At 61.0% G+C, this 18,017-nt stretch overlaps 1 protein-coding gene across 4 annotated transcripts; it reads right to left on the minus strand.

Moving 5' to 3' along the window:
* LOC123356988 (alpha-N-acetylgalactosaminide alpha-2,6-sialyltransferase 2-like) lies at positions 1-12,245 on the minus strand. Of its 4 annotated transcripts, none has more exons than XR_006575480.1 (11): positions 11,742-12,045; positions 11,471-11,639; positions 10,019-10,181; positions 9,457-9,622; positions 8,944-9,121; positions 7,153-7,291; positions 6,434-6,537; positions 5,694-5,777; positions 5,239-5,338; positions 3,556-4,411; positions 1-42 (listed from the first exon to the last, which is right to left on the minus strand). XR_006575480.1 is itself a non-coding variant. In XM_045000242.1 (11 exons), exons 3-11 carry the CDS (start codon positions 11,587-11,589, stop codon positions 4,241-4,243), a joined length of 1,224 nt encoding a protein of 407 aa, XP_044856177.1. In that variant the 5' UTR covers positions 11,590-11,639; positions 11,742-11,950; positions 12,087-12,245; the 3' UTR covers positions 3,215-4,240. The 4 variants fall into 4 exon arrangements, 3 of the variants coding, with proteins under 3 accessions (XP_044856177.1, XP_044856176.1, XP_044856178.1); XM_045000242.1 differs by lacking the exon at positions 1-42 and adding an exon at positions 12,087-12,245 and having other exon boundaries at positions 3,215-4,411; positions 11,742-11,950; XM_045000241.1 differs by lacking the exon at positions 1-42 and having other exon boundaries at positions 3,215-4,411.
* Between the last annotated feature and the right edge of the window lie 5,772 nt (positions 12,246-18,017).

The raw sequence follows: 18,017 nt of genomic DNA on the forward strand, positions 1-18,017 counted from the left end.
GTAATTTATCCATTAAACAGTTCAGATCCAGGTTACCACAACCTTCAAAGAGATAGAGACAATAATCCTGTTTCACTCAAGTGTCTTCCTAAATGTTAATATTCCATTTTTGATCTTTGGATCAAAGCTATAGCGATAGACAAGACCTGTTTGCTGACATCCCAAGACCTGAGCAGACATCTCCCCTTCTACCTCTACCAATGCAGACTTGCATTTCAAAGCTCTGCTCATTTACATCTCTTCCTAACCAGTCTTTCAAGTTCGGCCCTGGGTCAGGTGAGTCTGCGAGGTAACTAACTCTTTCTGGCCCTGTCACTTTTCAATGAGAGATTATATTACACTCAGAACGTCACACCTGCTGCACTCCTTCCCCAGGCCGCATGGGCCAGAGGGGGCAGCCGTGCCCCAGCCTGCGCCAGCAGACGGGAGCGGGGGTCAGCCCGCAGGAAAGGCTAACGCCATTGCTGAGTGGTGCCTGGCTCCCGCGAGGGAAATGTCCCAAGGAAGCACTTGGCCCCGTTCTAGCAGGACAGACATGGCTGCACACGACTCCCATCAAAGGGAATAGGAGACCTGTGGGTGAGGAGTCCATGGACCGCCCTCCCTCCCACCTCCGCCAGGGGCCCGGGCTACTGCCTGCAAACCAGGCCTGGGAGCCCTACAGGCAGCTGGCTCACCAGTGCGATTCAGGCGAGATAACAGGCTCCATCTCCACCGAGGGTCCCGGGCAGCCAGCCAAGATAAAGCTACGGAATCTGTTGTATAACTTAGCCCGTTTATTCATGTCTGACCCGGGCATCGGCCTAGAAGTTAGCCAAGGCTGCTGCTCACGGGACGGAGAGACGCTGTCATGAAACGGCAGGGCTGAGCCTACGACCCAGAACTAGCCCAGCATCGGCCATCCAATTACATTGTGCCCACCGCTGCGGTCTTCCCGAGCTAGCAGGGCTGGGTGGGGTTGCAGGACTTCTGGCCCACTCCAAACTCATCTGGAAGCTCCAACCGAGAAGGGAACCTGTACCTAGAACTCCCAAGCTAGCGCCAGGACTGGCTGGGGCCGGCTGGCTTGCAGCAGGGGAGATCACAATGCCTGGTGGTCAGGGGCGGCTCTAGACATTTTGCCGCCCCAAGCACGGCGGCATGACGCGGGGGGCGCTCTGCCGGTCGCCGGTCCCGCGGCTCCGGTGGACCTCGGGACCAGCGGACCCTCCACAGGTACGCCTGCGGGAGGTGCACCAGAGCCGCGGGACCAGCGGACCCTCCGCAGGCACGCCTGCGGGAGGTGCACCGGAGCCGCGGGACCAGCGGACCCTCCGCAGGCACGCCTGTGGGAGGTGCACCGGAGCCGCGGGACCAGCGGATCCTCCACAGGTACGCCTGCGGGAGGTGCACCGGAGCCGCGGGACCAGCGGACCCTCCGCAGGCACGCCTGTGGGAGGTGCACCGGAGCCGCGGGACCAGCGGATCCTCCACAGGTACGCCTGCGGGAGGTGCACCGGAGCCGCGGGACCAGCGGACCCTCCGCAGGCACGCCTGCGGGAGGTGCACCGGAGCCGCGGGACCAGCGGACCCTCCGCAGGCACGCCTGCGGGAGGTGCACCGGAGCCGCGGGACCAGCGGACCCTCCGCAGGCACGCCGCCGAAGGCACCCTGCCTGCCGCCCTCCCTGTGACCAGCAGAGCGCCCCCCCGCGGCATGCCGCCCCAAGCACGCGCTTGGCGTGCTGGGGCCTGGAGCCGCCCCTGCTGGTGGAACAATGATCTCGCTACAGTTCAAGTCACATTTAAAAAATGATGCAAAGAGAACGGGGGAGGGCTGGAGCCTGAGCCGCTGTCCCATCCAGGGAGCTGGGAATCTGCCCTGGGAGTGTAGCTGCCCAAGTGAAGGCAGCAGAACTCTTCCCCCGAAGGGAGAGGCTCGAACGTGCTAGGCAAGGTGCAGGAGCCGTGTCCCTGCCCCAGCACGTGGCAGGCTGAACGCCAGCAGCCAGCGGGGAGGGGCAGGACAGAGACGGCGCAGGGCAGAGCGACGAAAGGAAGGGATTCTCCACTGTGACTGGGCAATGCCCTGCGTGGCTCGGTTCAGCCCAGGCCAGGGTTTATTGCTTGGGTTACAGCCGGGGCTCGAGGCCTGGGCACAGCTCACTTCCATGGAGCTGGGTGCTGCCGGACACACCGCCCCGCCCCAGAGGGCCCCAGTCTGGATCGACGAGAGGAGAACCAGCCCCACCTTCACACCCGACGCCCAGGGAGATGAAGGGACTCACCCAAGGCCACGCAGGGAGTTGCGGGGGGAGCTGGACCCTGAACCCAGGTCTCTCACCTCCCTGTCCAGTGCTGGGCCAAAAGGGCCAGGACTGCCCCCCCAGAGCTCCCCACGCCCCAAGCAGCTCTTCACATGCGGCGAGAGTGGGGGAAGGGCCTGGGGCCTGGTGCGAGGAGGCAGGACACCTGGGTTCCATTCCTGGCAGTCGGGAGTTACCTCCCGGGTGCAATAGGGCTGGGACTGAGACACCTGTGAGGACCTTCCTGTGCCCCAGCACCCTGCCCTTCCCCTCTGCGCATGGAGCACAGCAGCACCTCGGGGTTAGGGGGAGCACAGAGCAGCGGGGTTAGGGGGCAGCACAGAGCAGCGGGGTTAGGGGGGAGCGCAGGGCTTAGGGGGCAGCACAGAGCAGCGGGGTTAGGGGGTAGCGCAGAGCACAGGGGTTAGGGGGCAGCACAGAGCACAGGGCTTAGGGGGGAGCGCAGAGCACAGGGCTTAGGGGGCAGCACAGAGCAGCGGGGTTAGGGGGGAGCGCAGAGCAGCGGGGTTAGGGGGGAGCGCAGAGCAGCGGGGTTGGGGGGCAGCGCAGAGCACAGGGGTTAGGGAGTAGCGCAGAGCACAGGGCTGGGTTGCGGGAGCACAGAGCACCGGAGCGAGGAGGGGAAGGTGCCCTGGGATTATGTCCTTGGCCATGCAAGGGGCTGACTCCCACCAGGACGGGAATTGCTTCCCCCCATCCCCTCCCCCGCCAGCTTTCACATGATTGATTGATTTAGAGCCAGCAGCAGCCCGGCTGCACTCGGGCAGTTAGCTCTGATTAATGCTGCTGGAACAAAGGGCGGCTGGCGCGGCCTTGCCTGCCCCGCGGACGCCAGGGCACTGCATAGCCCAGCTGCGAGCTGGCAGTGCCAGCCCCACCCTGCTGCCCAAGGGGAGCAGAGCCCATTGTTAACAAACAGTGCCCACTCCCATTCTACAGATGGGGAAACCGAGGCACAGAAGGACCGGCACCTAGCCAATGCCCCCGAGTCGGGACATCCCTGGCTCTCAGACTGCTCTTCCTGTTGTGTGGGTAGAGGCCCCTTCTTTGGCGCTGGCCAGGGGAGAAGGGGGCTATGGTTAGACAAAGGCTGCTCTGGCTCCAGGAGGGACGCGCTCTGTATAGCAGCAGGGGCTCATGCCACACCCCAGCGGCCGGAGTGCTGGGATCTTGCCCCCAAGGCTGGCTGGAATTTGGGGACAGACTATCCAGGAGCCAGAGGCATTGCTCTGCTTTGTAACGGGACTTACCAACTCCCCCATTCCCCGGTTATTCAGGCCGGGGAGTTCGAATGCCAGGGCTCCCTGCCTGCGGGGCCAGGCACGCTCCTGTAGTAGGCAATTCTCAGCAGCAGCAGCAGGGAGGGACGCTTGGAGGGAACTTGGGGACCCAGCGAGCAGCGTTACAGCCCAGAGGCCTGCTCATGGCGCCAGTTCAGTCCCAGCGAAAGGCTCTGCTGGATCAGGGCTGCCATGCAGCCCCCTTCTCGTGAGCTGTTCTGCAAGCTACACAGCCCCCCCAGCTGCATTCAGCCCCGCCAGAAAGCAGCAGCCTGGATTTGTTCCAGGGATAGTCAGTCAGGTGACAACTCCGCTCGGGCGGGAACCGCCCTGGGGCTGGCAGGCGGCCGTGGGCAGCATCGCCCAGTGCAGGAGGACGCCTCCCCAAGCAACGAGGCACCTCTCCGTCTGCTGTGAAGCCACGGTGAGGCCTGACAAACTCATTCCACTCATGGCGTAGGCACGAGCCCAGCTCACAGCATCCTGCCCTGGTCATGGTGAGGCGACAGTCCAACGGGGCTTTTCCTTCCCTGAGGTCCAGCCCCAGCTTCACGCTTGACGGAGGGTTTGTTCCCAGCGCAGTGCCGGCGTGTCTGCCCCAGCGCCCCACCAGGCAGGTCCCTTCACTCTGCACCGCCCAGCACGGTCCCAACCTTCAGCCTCTCGTGTGCAGCGTGATGAGCCGGCTCTGGTGCAGCTCCTGCCACAGGCTCATCTCCAGCCGCAGGTCGTGGTTGGCGTAGAACCGCAGGGCCTTGTGCGTCGGGTCGAAGTAGTGTTCGGAGTAGGCCCGGTAGTTGGGGGTGATGAACCCGTAGGCGCTTACCTGGGAGAGGGGGTGGAGTTAGCCAGATGCTGCCAGGAGCCCTGAGCAGCCAGGCACAGACCCCATCTAAAATCCCACTGTGGGTGGGGGGGGGGGGAACAATGCCCGACCCCTGCAGCCCTTTAAAGGGAGATGTGGAGCAGAACCTGATCAGGGACCTGCTGCCTGTGGTGTACGGGCCTCCCCTGACCCGCTCCCATGTGTGTGTGGGGGGTCACCCTCATGAGGGTCTTGCCAGCTCCGTGGGGGAGCGGATTGTTGCACTCACTGGGAACGTGCAGATAAAACTCCTGCAGCTCCCAGCTAAGCGAGCAGGGCAAGAGCCCTGCAGCAGCAGCAGCAGCAACGCGCCACGCACTAGGGCTGCATGGCCGGACACGGGGACCGCGTGTGCCACACACGGGGGTAGAGCCATCGCCACGGAGATGAGGGAAATACCCATGCCGCTAACTGCGGCGTGTGGCTCGCAGCAGGGCTAACACACCAGGCCCGCGCAGTGCAGCCACCAGCGGGCACAGCGCAGGGACCGCAGCGGGACAATGAGCGCAGCCCAATGCAACGGCTGGGGCCCAGGCAACACAGGGCACAGCAAGGCACATGGGCCCGACCAGGAGGCTCCAGAGAGAGGCCGTAGGGAACGCAGGCTGCAGGGGTGAAAGCAGCCAGCGCAGCGCCAGGCGAGCCGTGGCTGCTGTCCCTCGAGGAGTCCAGCACAGGGGCTGGGGAGGGCGAGGAAATGACCGAGTCCCTCCCATCCTAAGGCTGGCAGCGTGACCTGTGACCAGCAGATGGTGGCCGGAGCGGGTTACTAGCCGTCCCTTCCCTACCTCATCGCAGGTGTGGAGGGCAGCCAGCAGCATCACTGCCCCGGTGGAGGGACGGTACAGCCTCCACTGCGGGGTGTCCAGAATGCTGGAGCGGAGGAACCTACCAGCCAGGAGAGAAGAGGGAAGACTACAGCCGATGGTGGGGACCGTGCCTTCACCCCGCGGAGCACGGGCAATTCACTGGCTTGGGGCATCCCGCCAAGGGGGCTGGCCCGGGCCAGCGGATCCCCCGCTGCAGTTCCCCGTCTTCTGGTGGATGGCTCCTCTGGGAGCCAGCCACACGGGCCCTGCAGATCAGCTGGGCTCCCTCCCTGCCACCCCGGGGGCAAAGGCTCTGTCTCTGCTACGCTCGAGGGCTCTGGGGGCTGCGGGGCCCTGGATCCAGCCCTCCCCCCATGGCAGTGCAGGGCCCCGGGAAGCGCTTGCAGGCAGAGGCTCCAACACAGGATCGCTACCGGTTCCTGACGTAGCGGATAAAATCTGGGTGAAACATCTTAAACTTCTCCGCCCGCAGGTCTTTCCCGAAGTATCGCTCCGGCCTGTGGGGAGGAGACGAGCCGGTGTGAGAACCCACCCGGCCCGAAGGGACTCCCCACGGCCATGTCCTCAGCCTGCCCAAGCTGCTTGGGTCGGAGCAGAGCAATGGCCCGTCCAGCCAGCATCCGCCCCACCCCCAGCTCCGCGGACGTTAACCGAGACCCAGAGCCGTTCGCGCCTTAGAACCAAGGAGCAGCTCGCTGGGGCTGCTGCTGCCCCTCTGCTGAACTACGGCAGCATCAGAGCAGGCTGCTGTTCCTGTGCCTAGCGACCGCACCCCGGGCACCACCAGCAGGGAAGCTTAGCCCTGCGCTGGCGGAGAGCAGAGGCCTGTGCTGCACAAGGGAGCCTCCAGGCCACTAGCAGAGCTCTCCAGGCCTTGGTTTGCTCCGCTTTGCCTCAGGACTCGTCTCAGCGCCCTGCCCCCATGCCAGGACCCCTGCCACCTCCCCCATAACAGACACTGCCGCTTTACCAGTGCCTGATGGGACCTGGCCCCCACTTCCCAAGCATTACATGGACGGTGGGCACCCGGCTCCCCTCGAGTGGTGGGCAGTGGGCGCACAGATCTCCTGCAGTGTGTCACAGACCTTGGGCAGCGCAGGAACCAAGCAGCCTGTTTCAAACCAAGGACCCACCTCCCTGCCCCGGGACTCACCGAGCACCCTCATCTGGGCCTCTGTCGACAGGGCGATGGGTCAGGGCCGCCCGGAGCTGTAGGTAATCTCGGTCATGGTCCGGGAGGAAGATGTACCTGGTTTCCTGTTGCAATGAATACGGCGATGAACGCTGTCTTGGTCCCTGGCCCAGCACTGCCTTCCCCACCCTGTGGAGCCCTCGGCTGGGCTCTTCGTTTGCTGCTGCCTGACCTGGGGCGGTGACAAGGCAGCCATGCTCGGCCCAGGGCTGGGAGAGCCCAGAGCCACCCCTGGCATTCAGTACACCTGGCAGCCTGGGCTCAGGATGGGCCCCACAACAGGGCGAATATTGAGGTGCCTCAGCAGAGGCAGTGTGGGGAGCCCAGGGCTGGGCTAGCAGAGGGGCTGTGGGTTGGGAGTGCAGGGCATCAGCAGAGCAGTGTGCGAGATGATAAAGTTGCGCTGTTCCTCCGTAGATCTCACAACACATTACACAGCAGGTCACGAGCATTCTCCCCATTGTGCAGATGGGTAAACTGAGGCACAGGGCGAGAGGGACTTGCCCACAGTCACCCAGTAGCTCAGTGGCTGGGGCAGGAATGGAACCCCCATCTCCTAAGTCCCAGTCCAGTGCTCCATCCATTAGGCCACACTGCCTCCCTGCTCACGCTGCTCAGACACCCGGGCTCTAGCCAGCGGCGTCAGCATGTGACGGCCAGGGGCAGGCACGTCCCCTCACCAGAGTCTGGGGCAGCTGGCGGAAGCCGTTGCTGGCGTAGTTATGCAGCGAGTTCATCATGGTGTTAGTAGAGAAGACATAGAAGGAGGTCCTGCGGCCCACGTCTCTTTCAAAGCCCTTGGTGAGGGCCCCGTTGGTCCTGCGAGGAGAGGAGGGGAGAGTCACCGCTGCAGGCTGCTCCGGGGGCCGCGACCCGAAAGACCCCGCACAGTCTTAGCGCAGCTTCGGCCACAGGGACGTTCTTCCGGAGCTGGAGAGAGCGTTCCCACAACGCCTGGGGCTGCCGGAGGCAGAGGGATCTGGCGTTACCGCCCAGCGAGGGCCACAGACGGGCTCTCGGCCCAGGGGACCAGGCGCCCACAGCTCCGGCCTGGAGCAGGCGAAACAGCTAACGATGGGGAGCAGAGAGCACCTGTCTGAGAATGGGGACGGCCAACATCCGCCCCTGCCCTGCTCATGTGCGCCACCCGCCACCCCTGGCCAGCCTGCCCCTCTTCCTGCTTGTGCTGTGCTCTGCCTGGGGCCCTCACGCAAACCTCACTCACGCGGTGCACGAATGAGTGAACTCCCCTGGGGCCTGCGTGTCGCTGGGGGCCCTGCTGGGGGCGCTGTCACCCTGAGTACAGTACAGGTATGATCCCCACCCCCCCGCTGCGCTGCCCAGGCCAGCTCTCCCCCGGGGCAGGTACAAACCCCACCCCCCTCACACCCCACTGCCCAGCCCCCCGGCGAGCTCTCCCCGGGCAGGTACAAACCCCTCCCCCTCACACCCCGCTGCCCAGCCCCCCGGCGAGCTCTCCCCGGGGCAGGTACAAACCCCTCCCCCTCACACCGCGCTGCCCAGCCCCCCGGCGAGCTCTCCCCGGGGCAGGTACAACCCCCCCCCTCACACCGCGCTGCCCAGCCCCCCAGCGAGCTCTCCCCTGGGGCAGGTACAAACCCCTCCCCCTCACCAGGGCCGGCTCTAGACCCCAGCGCGCCAAGCAGGCGCGTGGGGCGGCCCTTTCCCTGGGGGGCGGCATTTGGCTCCGGCTGAGCTCCCGCAGGCATGACTGCGGCGGGTCCCCTCTTCCCGCGGCTCCGGCTGAGCTCCCGCAGGCACGCCTGCGGCAGGTCCGCTGGTCCCGGGCTCCGGTTGACCTGCCGCAGGCACGCCTGCGGGAGCTCAACCGGAGCCGCGGGAAGAGGGGACCCGCCGCGGGACCGGGGAAGGGGCGGCGCTGCGCACGGCTGCTTGGGGCAGCCTATTTTCTAGAGCCGCCCCTGCCCCTCACACCGCGCTGCCCAGCCCCCCGGCGAGCTCTCCCCTGGGGCAGGTATGCTCCCTCCCCCCGCTGCCCAGCCCCCCCGGCGAGCTCTCCCCGGGGCAGGTACAAACCCCTCCCCCTCACACCGCACTGCCCAGCCCCCCCGGCGAGCATTCCCCCGGGGCAGGTACAAACCCCTCCCCCCCGCACCGCGCTGCCGAGCCCCCAGTGAGCTCTCTCCTGGGCCAGGTACAATCCCCCCCTCCATGTAGCGCTGCCCAGCCCCCCCGGCGAGCTCTCACCTTGGGCAGGTACAAACCCCTCCCCCCCGCACCGCACTGCCCAGCCCCCCGGCGAGCTCTCCCCTGGGGCAGGTATGCTCCCTCCCCCCGCTGCCCAGCCCCCCCGGCGAGCTCTCACCTTGGGCAGGTACAAACCCCTCCCCCCCGCACCGCGCTGCCGAGCCCCCAGCGAGCTCTCACCTGGGGCAGGTACAAACCCCTCCCCCCCGCACCGCGCTGCCGAGCCCCCGGCGAGCTCTCACCTGAAGACGTACTCGTGCCGGTCGATCGCAGCCCCTGCCTGGGAGCCGTTCAGGATGCCACCGTTGCCCACCACGGCGCAGCGGACGCAGGGGGAGCCGCCCGCAGCAGCTCGGGGGTGGGCGTCGAACATGCGCCCGTTGGCCGACGCGTTGAGACGGGTCAGCGCGTCCCTCACAACTGGAACCACAAGCCAGGGGCGGAGGGTGAGCCGGGGCCCGGGCGACGTGCCAGGCACACGGCAGGCTTCCCCTCCAGGCACGGGGACAGGGTGCCCAGCTGCCATGCTCCAGGCGTCCCAGTGCTAGCCGGGCTGGAGACCGAGACGGATTCTGCTCCCCACAGGGCAGACCCAGCACCACCTCCGAGGGGCGGGAGTCACCCACTGGGCAGGGCCAGGCCCCAGCCTTCCTGGGAGCAAGCGGCCAGCGCTCCGCTCTCAGGGCGACAGCCAGCTCCTCTGTGGGCCCCGCTCGCCCCTCACACCCCAGCACGAGCGGTGGGCGAGCTCTCACCGGGCCAGCCAACCTCCTGCCAGCCGTGGGCCCCCCCGTAGCTCCGCAGGCGTCGATACTCAGCCGGCCGGGCATGCCGGGCCCACTGCAGCACCGGGATGGCCTCCAGGAAGACGCTGCTGAACTTGGTGCTCGCGATCCTCTTCCTGATGCCACTGGGGCACCTCTGGCAAAGCAAAACCCGAAGAGCGGGGGATGAGGAAGAGCCAGGCAGCCATGCCAGGAGGGGGCTGGGGGGGCCTACCAGGGAAGGAGGCGATGTTGCCCATGGGGGGGGTGGGGGGGTCTTTGTGTGAGCCCAGCTCTAGACACAACCAGGAGGCCCCTGGTCTGGGCAGCCACGCAGGGGAGCTCTGGGCCTGGCTGGCCCCTCGGAGCTGCAGGATGAGAGGACGCCGAGGGGGATGATGGGAGCCTGGTGGCAGGAGCCGGGCATTGTCCCCACTGGCACTGCGCACCCCTCCTGTGCATGGCCACGCAGTGACGCTTCCCCCTCCAGGAACAAATCCACGGCCGGGAGCCCCCAGGCCTTCACCCCGCGAAGGGCGCAGGCGGTGCATACCGAGCTCCGGTGCGTCTCGTCCCGGCCATACAGGTCCCCCAAGAACGGCTGCAGCGTGGAGCTGGGGGCCCTGCTGCCCAGCAGGGTCGCCGGTGGCTGCGCTGGCATGGCTCCGGCTCCGGCTCCGGCTCCGGCTCCGGGCTGGTGAGCTCCCAGAGGATCCCTTGGGGCAGGGGGCAGAGAACAGAGCGGTTTCACGGTGCGTTCCCCCTCGGCCTGGCAAGGTGTCTGCCCGTCAGAGGGGGCGCGGGGCCCTGCTGCTTCAGGCTGCACGGGTGGCTGCTGCAGCTAGGGACTTTGCCCCCGTGGCTCGCTACAGGACGGCACCTGTGGAAGTGACGGCCAGCGGTGCCATACGAAGGCAGCTACGCAGGAAGAAACAGGGCATTAAAGGCGGCTCTGCCCCCTTGTGCCTGCACATCAGCTCTGCCCCCAGGCATGGGAGTCTGGTCACCGCAAAGGTTAAAGCCCTGAGGTTGCACAACCAGAACCCTGCACCCCCTTGGGGCATGTGGGAATGGGACCCGACCCCCCATGGGGCTGGATTGGCGCGTGAAGGCCCCGACTCACAGAGCAGAGGGAGCAGCTCCCCACCCTGGGGCCGCACACAGGAGGGAGGGTCAGCGCCAGCAGACTGGCCTGCTCAGCCCCCCCTCCCCCAAGTAGACAGGCAAAGCTCCCTATCCTGTTCCTGATCCCCTGAGCCCAGTCACGCGTGTGAGGGGAGGATTAGAGATCAGCACAGACACCAGTGCTAATCCAGCCCCGCTGAGGGGAGGGACGCAGGCAGGCCAGGGGAGTCGGGATCGCATCCGGCTCTGTAGGGCAAACAGAAGTGGGAGCAGGGGCCCGTGAACCCCCCCGGCCAGGACCATCGCTCCCCTGGGCGTAAGGAGCTGAGATTCTGAGTGCGAAGTGCTGGGCACTCGTTCCTGCCTCACAGCAGCCCCCACCCTGCAAACCTGGAAATGCTTCATCCCCAGCTGCCATTCAGAGCAGTGGGTGAATGCACAAAAAGGAGCCGGGGGTTCATTTGCTTCAAAAGCAAAAATCCCCTGGCCTGCAACGCTGCCTCAGAGCCAGAGACCCAGAACCCGTCATCCTGCTCCTCTGGCCCAGGCGGCCCCAGGATGGGCCCCTCACCCCACCGCGAAGCAGCCAGAGGAGTAGAGGGAAAGTCCCCAGGTTTGCTAAACATTATCCGCCTGCTGTTCGGAAAGTTCCAAGGGCACACGATTGGCACAAAGACGTGAGCGAGGGCGAGATGCCACCGCTGGCAGGGGCAGCTTGGCAGAGCCCGCAAGGCAGAGAAATCCCCCCAGATCAGCAGCACCCTAGCCACATGCTTCTGCTGCTCCCATCACTGGTGTCCACATGCTGAGACCCACGGCAGGGACTGCGTCGCCTTCCCCGCAGCTAGAGCCCTCAGAGAGCAGATCGCTTGGTCTTTACCTGTAGGAAAAGCTTGGGAAGCTCCCCCGGCTATAGCAGGTCCCGGCTTGGTACAGAAGCCCCAGGGTCACGGCACCCAGCAGAGCCCAGCACAGGGCACGGCTTCGCAGGCGGATCATGGCTGGAGCAGGGTCTGGGCCACACAGCGGTTCTCACGGCCCCACGGAAGCTGTGGATCAGGCACAGAGAGACAAACCCGGCTCAGCCCCTGTTCACCCCCACGAGCACACAGCCCCGAGCGGCCCCTCTGGATCCCCCCCCCCCCTCGTACCTCTCCGCTCGAACTCTAACCCAGCTGCATGTCTCGCCAGGATCCCAGGCAGCCTTGAGGCTGACGCATGTCAGCTCTGCCAGCAGAGGGCCCTTCGGAAAGAGATCAGGCGGACGGGCCGTGGAGTGGACAGCTCTGTCCAGACTGGAAAGGATCCCAGAGGAGGGCGGCACAGAAAGGGGGAAGGGGGAGAGACCGTTCCTAGGAATCTGCAATGAGAACTCCATGCTATGCAAGATGTGGCTTCCCGTCCACCAACCCACCCAGCCTCAGTCCACCTCACTGTCTGCCTAGCCACCTCCAACCCCGCCACCCCCGCTTCCGTCCCACATCCCCCAGCCTCACCCACTTCTCAGCCTTCCCGCCAGCCTCCTGGTTTGCAGGACTCTGCAGGGCCGGGGCCTGGCTCTCTGCTCCTGCCCGGGCCTCCTCCCTGCCTTCGCACCTTCCAGCGGCGCTGCCTGAGCACGGAGGGCTCTTTCCAGCCCTGGGACGCGTCTCTGAAGCACCTTTGCTTGCACTGGAAACTACGGGTGGGTGGATTGTACATGCACTGAGCTCGGCGCAGCCCACAACGGAAACCCCACCTGCAGCATACACAGGATGTCTTATCAGCCAGCAGCAGCCGGGCCCTCCTGCACCATACCAGTAACTGCCCCCTGGAGATAAGGAGGTGTCCTTTGCGGGGGGACAGCCTGTGAGGGCCGGGCAGCCTTATGCACTCACTGGGTTTGCATTCCTCCCGACCGCCGGATTTCCCCAGGGCAGTTTGTTTAGACTGTTCCAAATGCCCTTTATCAGATCATCAAAACAGCACGGAGAGGTCAGTCCAATGAGACCGGCCAGCGCCAGGAAAAGGGCGCGTGCCGAGAACTCGGCAGTGAGCGGAGCAGGACAGACTCAGGGCCACACGCTGCAGCGGGCAGCGTGCACCCAGCACCCAGGGTCAGCACCCAGGGTCAGCAGCACCCAGGCCCGAGCCAAGGGCAGGTCGCTGCACGATGCCCTCTCAGACTGACCCTGGGGGAATGCTGGCCGGGGCATGGCCCCCCCAGGACTCGGGGACAGGGACCCCAGGGAGGTCACACTCCCAGCATCATCATGCAGGTTGCTATGCTGCCGCTGCCATCTGTGGGGAGGGTGGTAAAGGAGCAGCAGAAAAGTCCCAACTCCGCCTCTCTCCCCTGTGGTCAGTAACTGCCCCCAGACCTGGAGGAGCCGTCCTGGCCTCAGGGCACTGGGCAGCATGATTAACACAGCAAGGCAGCTTGGTTGCTCTCAGAGGGAAGACAGAGAACACAGCCCCAGCTCCCTGCTCACACGTGACCCCAGGGCTGACTCACCGGCAGGTGGCTACGTTCCAGGCCAGCACTTGGCTTGTGACCTTTAACAGGCCATGGGACGGATGCAAATAAAAACACATTGGGGAACCAGGAGAGCCGCGAGCCCTTCTTGGAGCAGGGAAAGGCCCCTCCTGCACCTTGCCATCCATCTCACATCCCCTTCCCCTGCCATGGTCTGTCTGGGGTGTTGGGATGGTGCCAAATTGGTGTGGCCATACTGAATGAATGGTGAGAGGTATGTCAGGGGAACCCCCTGAACCCCCATGTTCATCCTTATGACTGTATGGTATCCAATGCAAAGTTTGTCATGGTGGGTGTCTTCAGAAAACTCATGATGCACCAAGCATTGTTGTTATAGGGATGTTATAGGTTGTAATTTCACGTATATAGTTATGAGGCTGAAAATGTGCCCTCGTGGCTTAAAACAAGGCCAGGCAAAACTCTCCAAGAGCAGAGGGGAAGTTCACACCTCATCAGGGCATGGATGGAACAAACCCAGCCCAGCCTCACAGGAACAAAGGACAGTGGCCTAGGCAGCAACAAAGGATCTGTTGGACTCTGGAGTGAGTCACGCCCCCTTCCTTTGGTCAGTTTGGGACTGCGATGAGGTAACGCTCACCTGACCCTGAAGGTGGGGGCAAAGCCAAGAGGAAAGAAAGAACATGATAAAAGGGACGTTTGCCATCCTCGCTCTCTCTCTCTTCCACCTCCATCTACAGACATCACCACCAAGCAACTGAAGTGCTGATCAAAGGGGAGAGCCTGGCTGAAGCGCAACCAGCCAGCCTGTGGTGAGAAGCATCTCGGTTTGTAAGGGTTTGAACAAGTTAAGATCAGCTTAGAATGCATTTTGCTTTTATTTCGTTTGACCAAATCCAACTTCTTGTGCTTTGACTTCAAAATCTATCTTTTGTAGTTAATAAATGTGTGTTTATTCTATCTGAAGCAGGGCACTTGGTTTGAAGCGTGTCAGAGGCTCCCCTTGGGGATAACAAGCCTGGTACGTATCAATTTCTTTGTTAAATTGATGATCTCATATAAGCTTGCAGCATCCAGCGGGCGTAACTGGACACTGCAAGGTGGAGGTTCCCAGGGTCGTGTCTGGGACTGGAGATATTGGCTAGTATCATTTGGTTGCACAATCCAAAGTGCAGCTTCCATGCCAGAGGCTGTGCGTGAACAGCCCAGGAGTGGGGTTCTCACAGCAGATCAGGGTAAGGCTGGCTCCCAGAGTCAAGGATTGGAGAGACCTAGCAGATCACCAGTCCAGATAACACCAGGGGAATGTCACAGCATAAATTGACATGACAAACATGGCTGCAGTGTTAGCAGAGCTTGAAATGGAGTCAAATGGAGAGGACAGAGAGGCTGTAGTACAGAGGATAGCTTGGTATTTCTTAACCCCTGCTGACTTAAGAGAGGCAGCTTCGCTGATGCATCAGGAGAGGGAGAGTCAGTTATGGCTTATTGTGCTAGCCTGTCGTTAGCAGGTTCTCTAGCTGATATGGAGGAAGGGCATAAGAACATACACACATTTCAACGTGTCCCCATGGGCTACCATGATGCTCCAGCTATAGCACATGCGACAAGGATGTAGGATCAACTCCCTGATTTGGATAAGCCGGGGGTTACTTCTGACGTGGATGACATACGGATACCAGCCGTTTCCCAGGAGGAGTATAAACATCGAACTAAACTGGTCCTGGGAATAGTGGAGAAAACAGGCTTTAAATTACCATGGGACAAGGCACAGCTGGGACAAGAAGTTGAATACTTGGGTACTATCTTGGGACAGTGGTAAAAGCATTATTATTAATGATGGAATCAATCAGAAATGGCAGCTAGTCCACCACCCCCAGAGTGCAGGAAAAGTGGAAAGGAAGACTAGAGAAATAAGAACAGCCTTGACCAAGCAAATTCAAACACAAGGCTGAGATTGGGAAACTGCTTTACCCGCAATCCTGATGACCATGAGAGCCTTGGGACAAGCTGGAAGTAAGCACTCACCTTTTGAGTTAATGACAGGTCAAGCTAGGAGGACTCCTGTATTCCTACTCCCACCTAGAAAACAGACACCTGAATGGCTGTGAAGGAAATTGGAATTTGGAATGGAAAAGAGGTAATCTCACCATGAATTTACAGTGGAAAAATGGTTGGTGGAGACTATATGAAATAAACCAAGATATGTGTTGGCATCAAAACGAAAAGGGTCATGTACCAACCAACCAAACCTGGTTTATGGACCAAGGGATGTGGTGCACTCATGGAGATATAACTAATTTCCAGTAGGAACAATATCAATGGCATCCTCAGATGACTTAAACCTTTATGACTCACCCTAGATTAACATCACCAAATTTGAGGGAGGGGGAGTGGAATGATACAGATTGGGATATGGAGATACAAACTAATCAAGACACACTGGACCAAATTGAATGGTCAACTAAACGAATAATATCTGTAAGAGGAATGCTTGCTCGAAAGTATCACATTGTTGAAAAAGCTGTAGAAAAAAGCTCTCAAATGTGTGCTTGGTATGATGATGTATGTCAAGTCACAACATGGAATGGAGTTGAATGGGCAATGGTATTCTGGATTTCTGGAACTGCCATATTATTCCTTGTATGTGTCTGTTGTGGATATCAGATGTGTAAGCAATATAAGGAAATACAAGCTTTGTGGAAAATGCACAAGGATGAGTTGTTGGCTTATGCTACTAACCATCGTAAGATAACGCTTTAAGTTTTATTGAAACCAGAAAAGGAGACACATGATCTAATAGTTAGCGTACAAATTGCAGGTATGATTGATGCGATATTACAATTATCTTTGGTAACTGAATATCGAATGCGGGACTGTTGGGATGGCACCACATTGGTGTGGCCATGCTGAAGGAATGGTCTGAGCATAACTTGACATGACTTAAACATGGCTGAAGGGCTGCAGAGGATCCTGGGAGCGGGTCCCTTTAAGCAGAAGCAGATTTGATAAAGGACTGGCAAAGTCTGCATGTATGATTGATACTGAACCTATTGGTCAGCAAAATATAGGCCCATGCAAAAGTAAATATCACATGTATAAAGTTCCAGCATGGAGCACAGGTCAATCTAGTTGTAGTGACCTTACAGCAAGGAGAGCCAGAGTGACTCATGAGTGAGTAAACAGGGGGGTGATCTTCATTCGATACCACCACCACCACCACCCAGCCCCTTCTAAAATACTAATCAGATCAAATTAGTAACCACATGCCCCTGGGCACGCTTTCAAGACATGTGACTCCTTTGAGGAAAAAGAGTATAAGAATCAAGAAAAGTAAATTACTGTGGTTGGGATTCCTTAACTGACGCTTGAAGCAGCAATGCTGCCAGACAGAGTAGCCAAACCTCTGCTCCGTGGGCTCGAGGAGGACTGTGACCAGAGGGGTCTCAAGGCCTTGCCTCGAGGGAATCCGAGACAGACCAGAGGGCTGAGAAGAACAGACCAGCAGAGAAGAAGCCGTCTATAAAAATTGGTAACCACCTTCTCTGGTTGCCAAGCAGGAACTGCGAGGCCAGCGCAGGGCTTGTTTGTGTACGTTTGTGAAAGAGACACTCGTTAAGAGGAATGTAGAGCTCTTAATGTCGAGCTCTTAAATGTCTCTAACATAGGAGTTATGTGCTTAATATAACCCTTTACCGCTTGTGTAATTCCTTCCCAATAAACTGCTGTGTACTGAAGATAATTACTGGGGACCTTTTTCACTGGTATGACAGTGATCTGCTCCACTGGGAGCCAGTAAAGATCCATTTCAGGGGTAGTAGAGGCCCCTGTTGTCAACTTGGGAGCTACCCTGTCCCCTCTTGGGAATGCTCAGCACCCTCCATTCCCACTGCCTTCCGAGGGCATTCAGCACCATGCAGGATTGGCCTCAACTTCCCTGCCATGGCAGATCCACTGAGTCCCCACCAAGCTAGGAGAAGTAAAGGCAGGGAAGTTACTTCAGGGAGCTCCTCCCTGCCTTCCTTCCCCCATTATCTCAGCACCTTCCTGGAACGGACACCAGAGAAGCAACCCAGCTTTCCAAACACCAGCAGCCCAAGGTCACCAGTGAATTAACCCAGCAGCAGCGCCTCCCAGTAGCTGGCCTGGATGAAGGAAAAACATCAGCTCAGCCTAGGCACAATGCCGTTTCCCTAGGCAGGAAACACAGGATGCACCTGCCGGCCATGCAGCCTGAGAACCAAGGTGAGCTCCTAACCAGAAAGGAAACAGACCCCAGGCTGAAGTATGACATTTCCTGGAGCGCGCCCCTCGCCCCTCAGACAGGGATCTGCAGACAGAGTGAGACCATGCAAATCCCTGGCTGGATGGCGAAAGCCCCAGGAAATGTCATGTCATCCTCTCGGGGCAGGAGCGACAGGGAGCACATGGGCTGCACCTGTCACCTCAGGGTCTCAATGAGCTTTACAAGCTGGGCTCATCCGTACCCTACAGATGGAGAAACTGAGATACAGAGAGGAGAAGCGACAGCGAGTGGACCGAGGTCTGCTGTTAACCAGTTCCCTGCTCCTTCCCCAGATCACGCCCTGCTCCCAGCACCGGCAGCGCTTGGATGGTGGTAACCAGCTCAGGGGTAGGTGCCCACAGTTCGCAAGTCGGCCGTGGGCAGGACTCCCTTTGGCAGCAGAGCACAAAGAAGAGGTAAGAAAAGGGGGTGAAAACCCCATCCTAGTCCTGGGAGGCCCCAGAGCCAGTGCCAGTCACCACATGCCTGCAGGCAGGCGCCAATGTAACAGTCCCCACAACAGGTCTCTCTCAGCAGGATCCCGGCCATGGCGAAGTCTGAGCTGCACCCCAGGGAGTCTCGCTTCCGAGAGGGGCAGGGACAGCAGAACCTCAGAATTATGAGCACCAGGGTTACGAACTGACGAGTCAGCCACACACCTCCTTTGGA

Source organism: Mauremys mutica, unplaced genomic scaffold (genome assembly GCF_020497125.1).
Source record: "Mauremys mutica isolate MM-2020 ecotype Southern unplaced genomic scaffold, ASM2049712v1 000170F_np12_subseq_2783730:2963042_obj, whole genome shotgun sequence".
Lineage (NCBI taxonomy): Eukaryota > Metazoa > Chordata > Testudines > Geoemydidae > Mauremys > Mauremys mutica.

Bases quoted from the DNA above. Each gene is read 5' to 3' on its own strand.
- LOC123356988 (XM_045000242.1), bottom strand. From the start codon at position 11,589: ATGATCCGCCTGCGAAGCCGTGCCCTGTGCTGGGCTCTGCTGGGTGCC. The intron at 10,182-11,470 runs GTAAAGACCAAG...CCCTGCCCCAAG, and splicing joins TTCCCAAGCTTTTCCTACAG to GGATCCTCTGGGAGCTCACC. The intron at 4,412-5,238 runs GTAGGGAAGGGA...CCCCTCTCCCAG, and splicing joins CCCTCCACACCTGCGATGAG to GTAAGCGCCTACGGGTTCAT.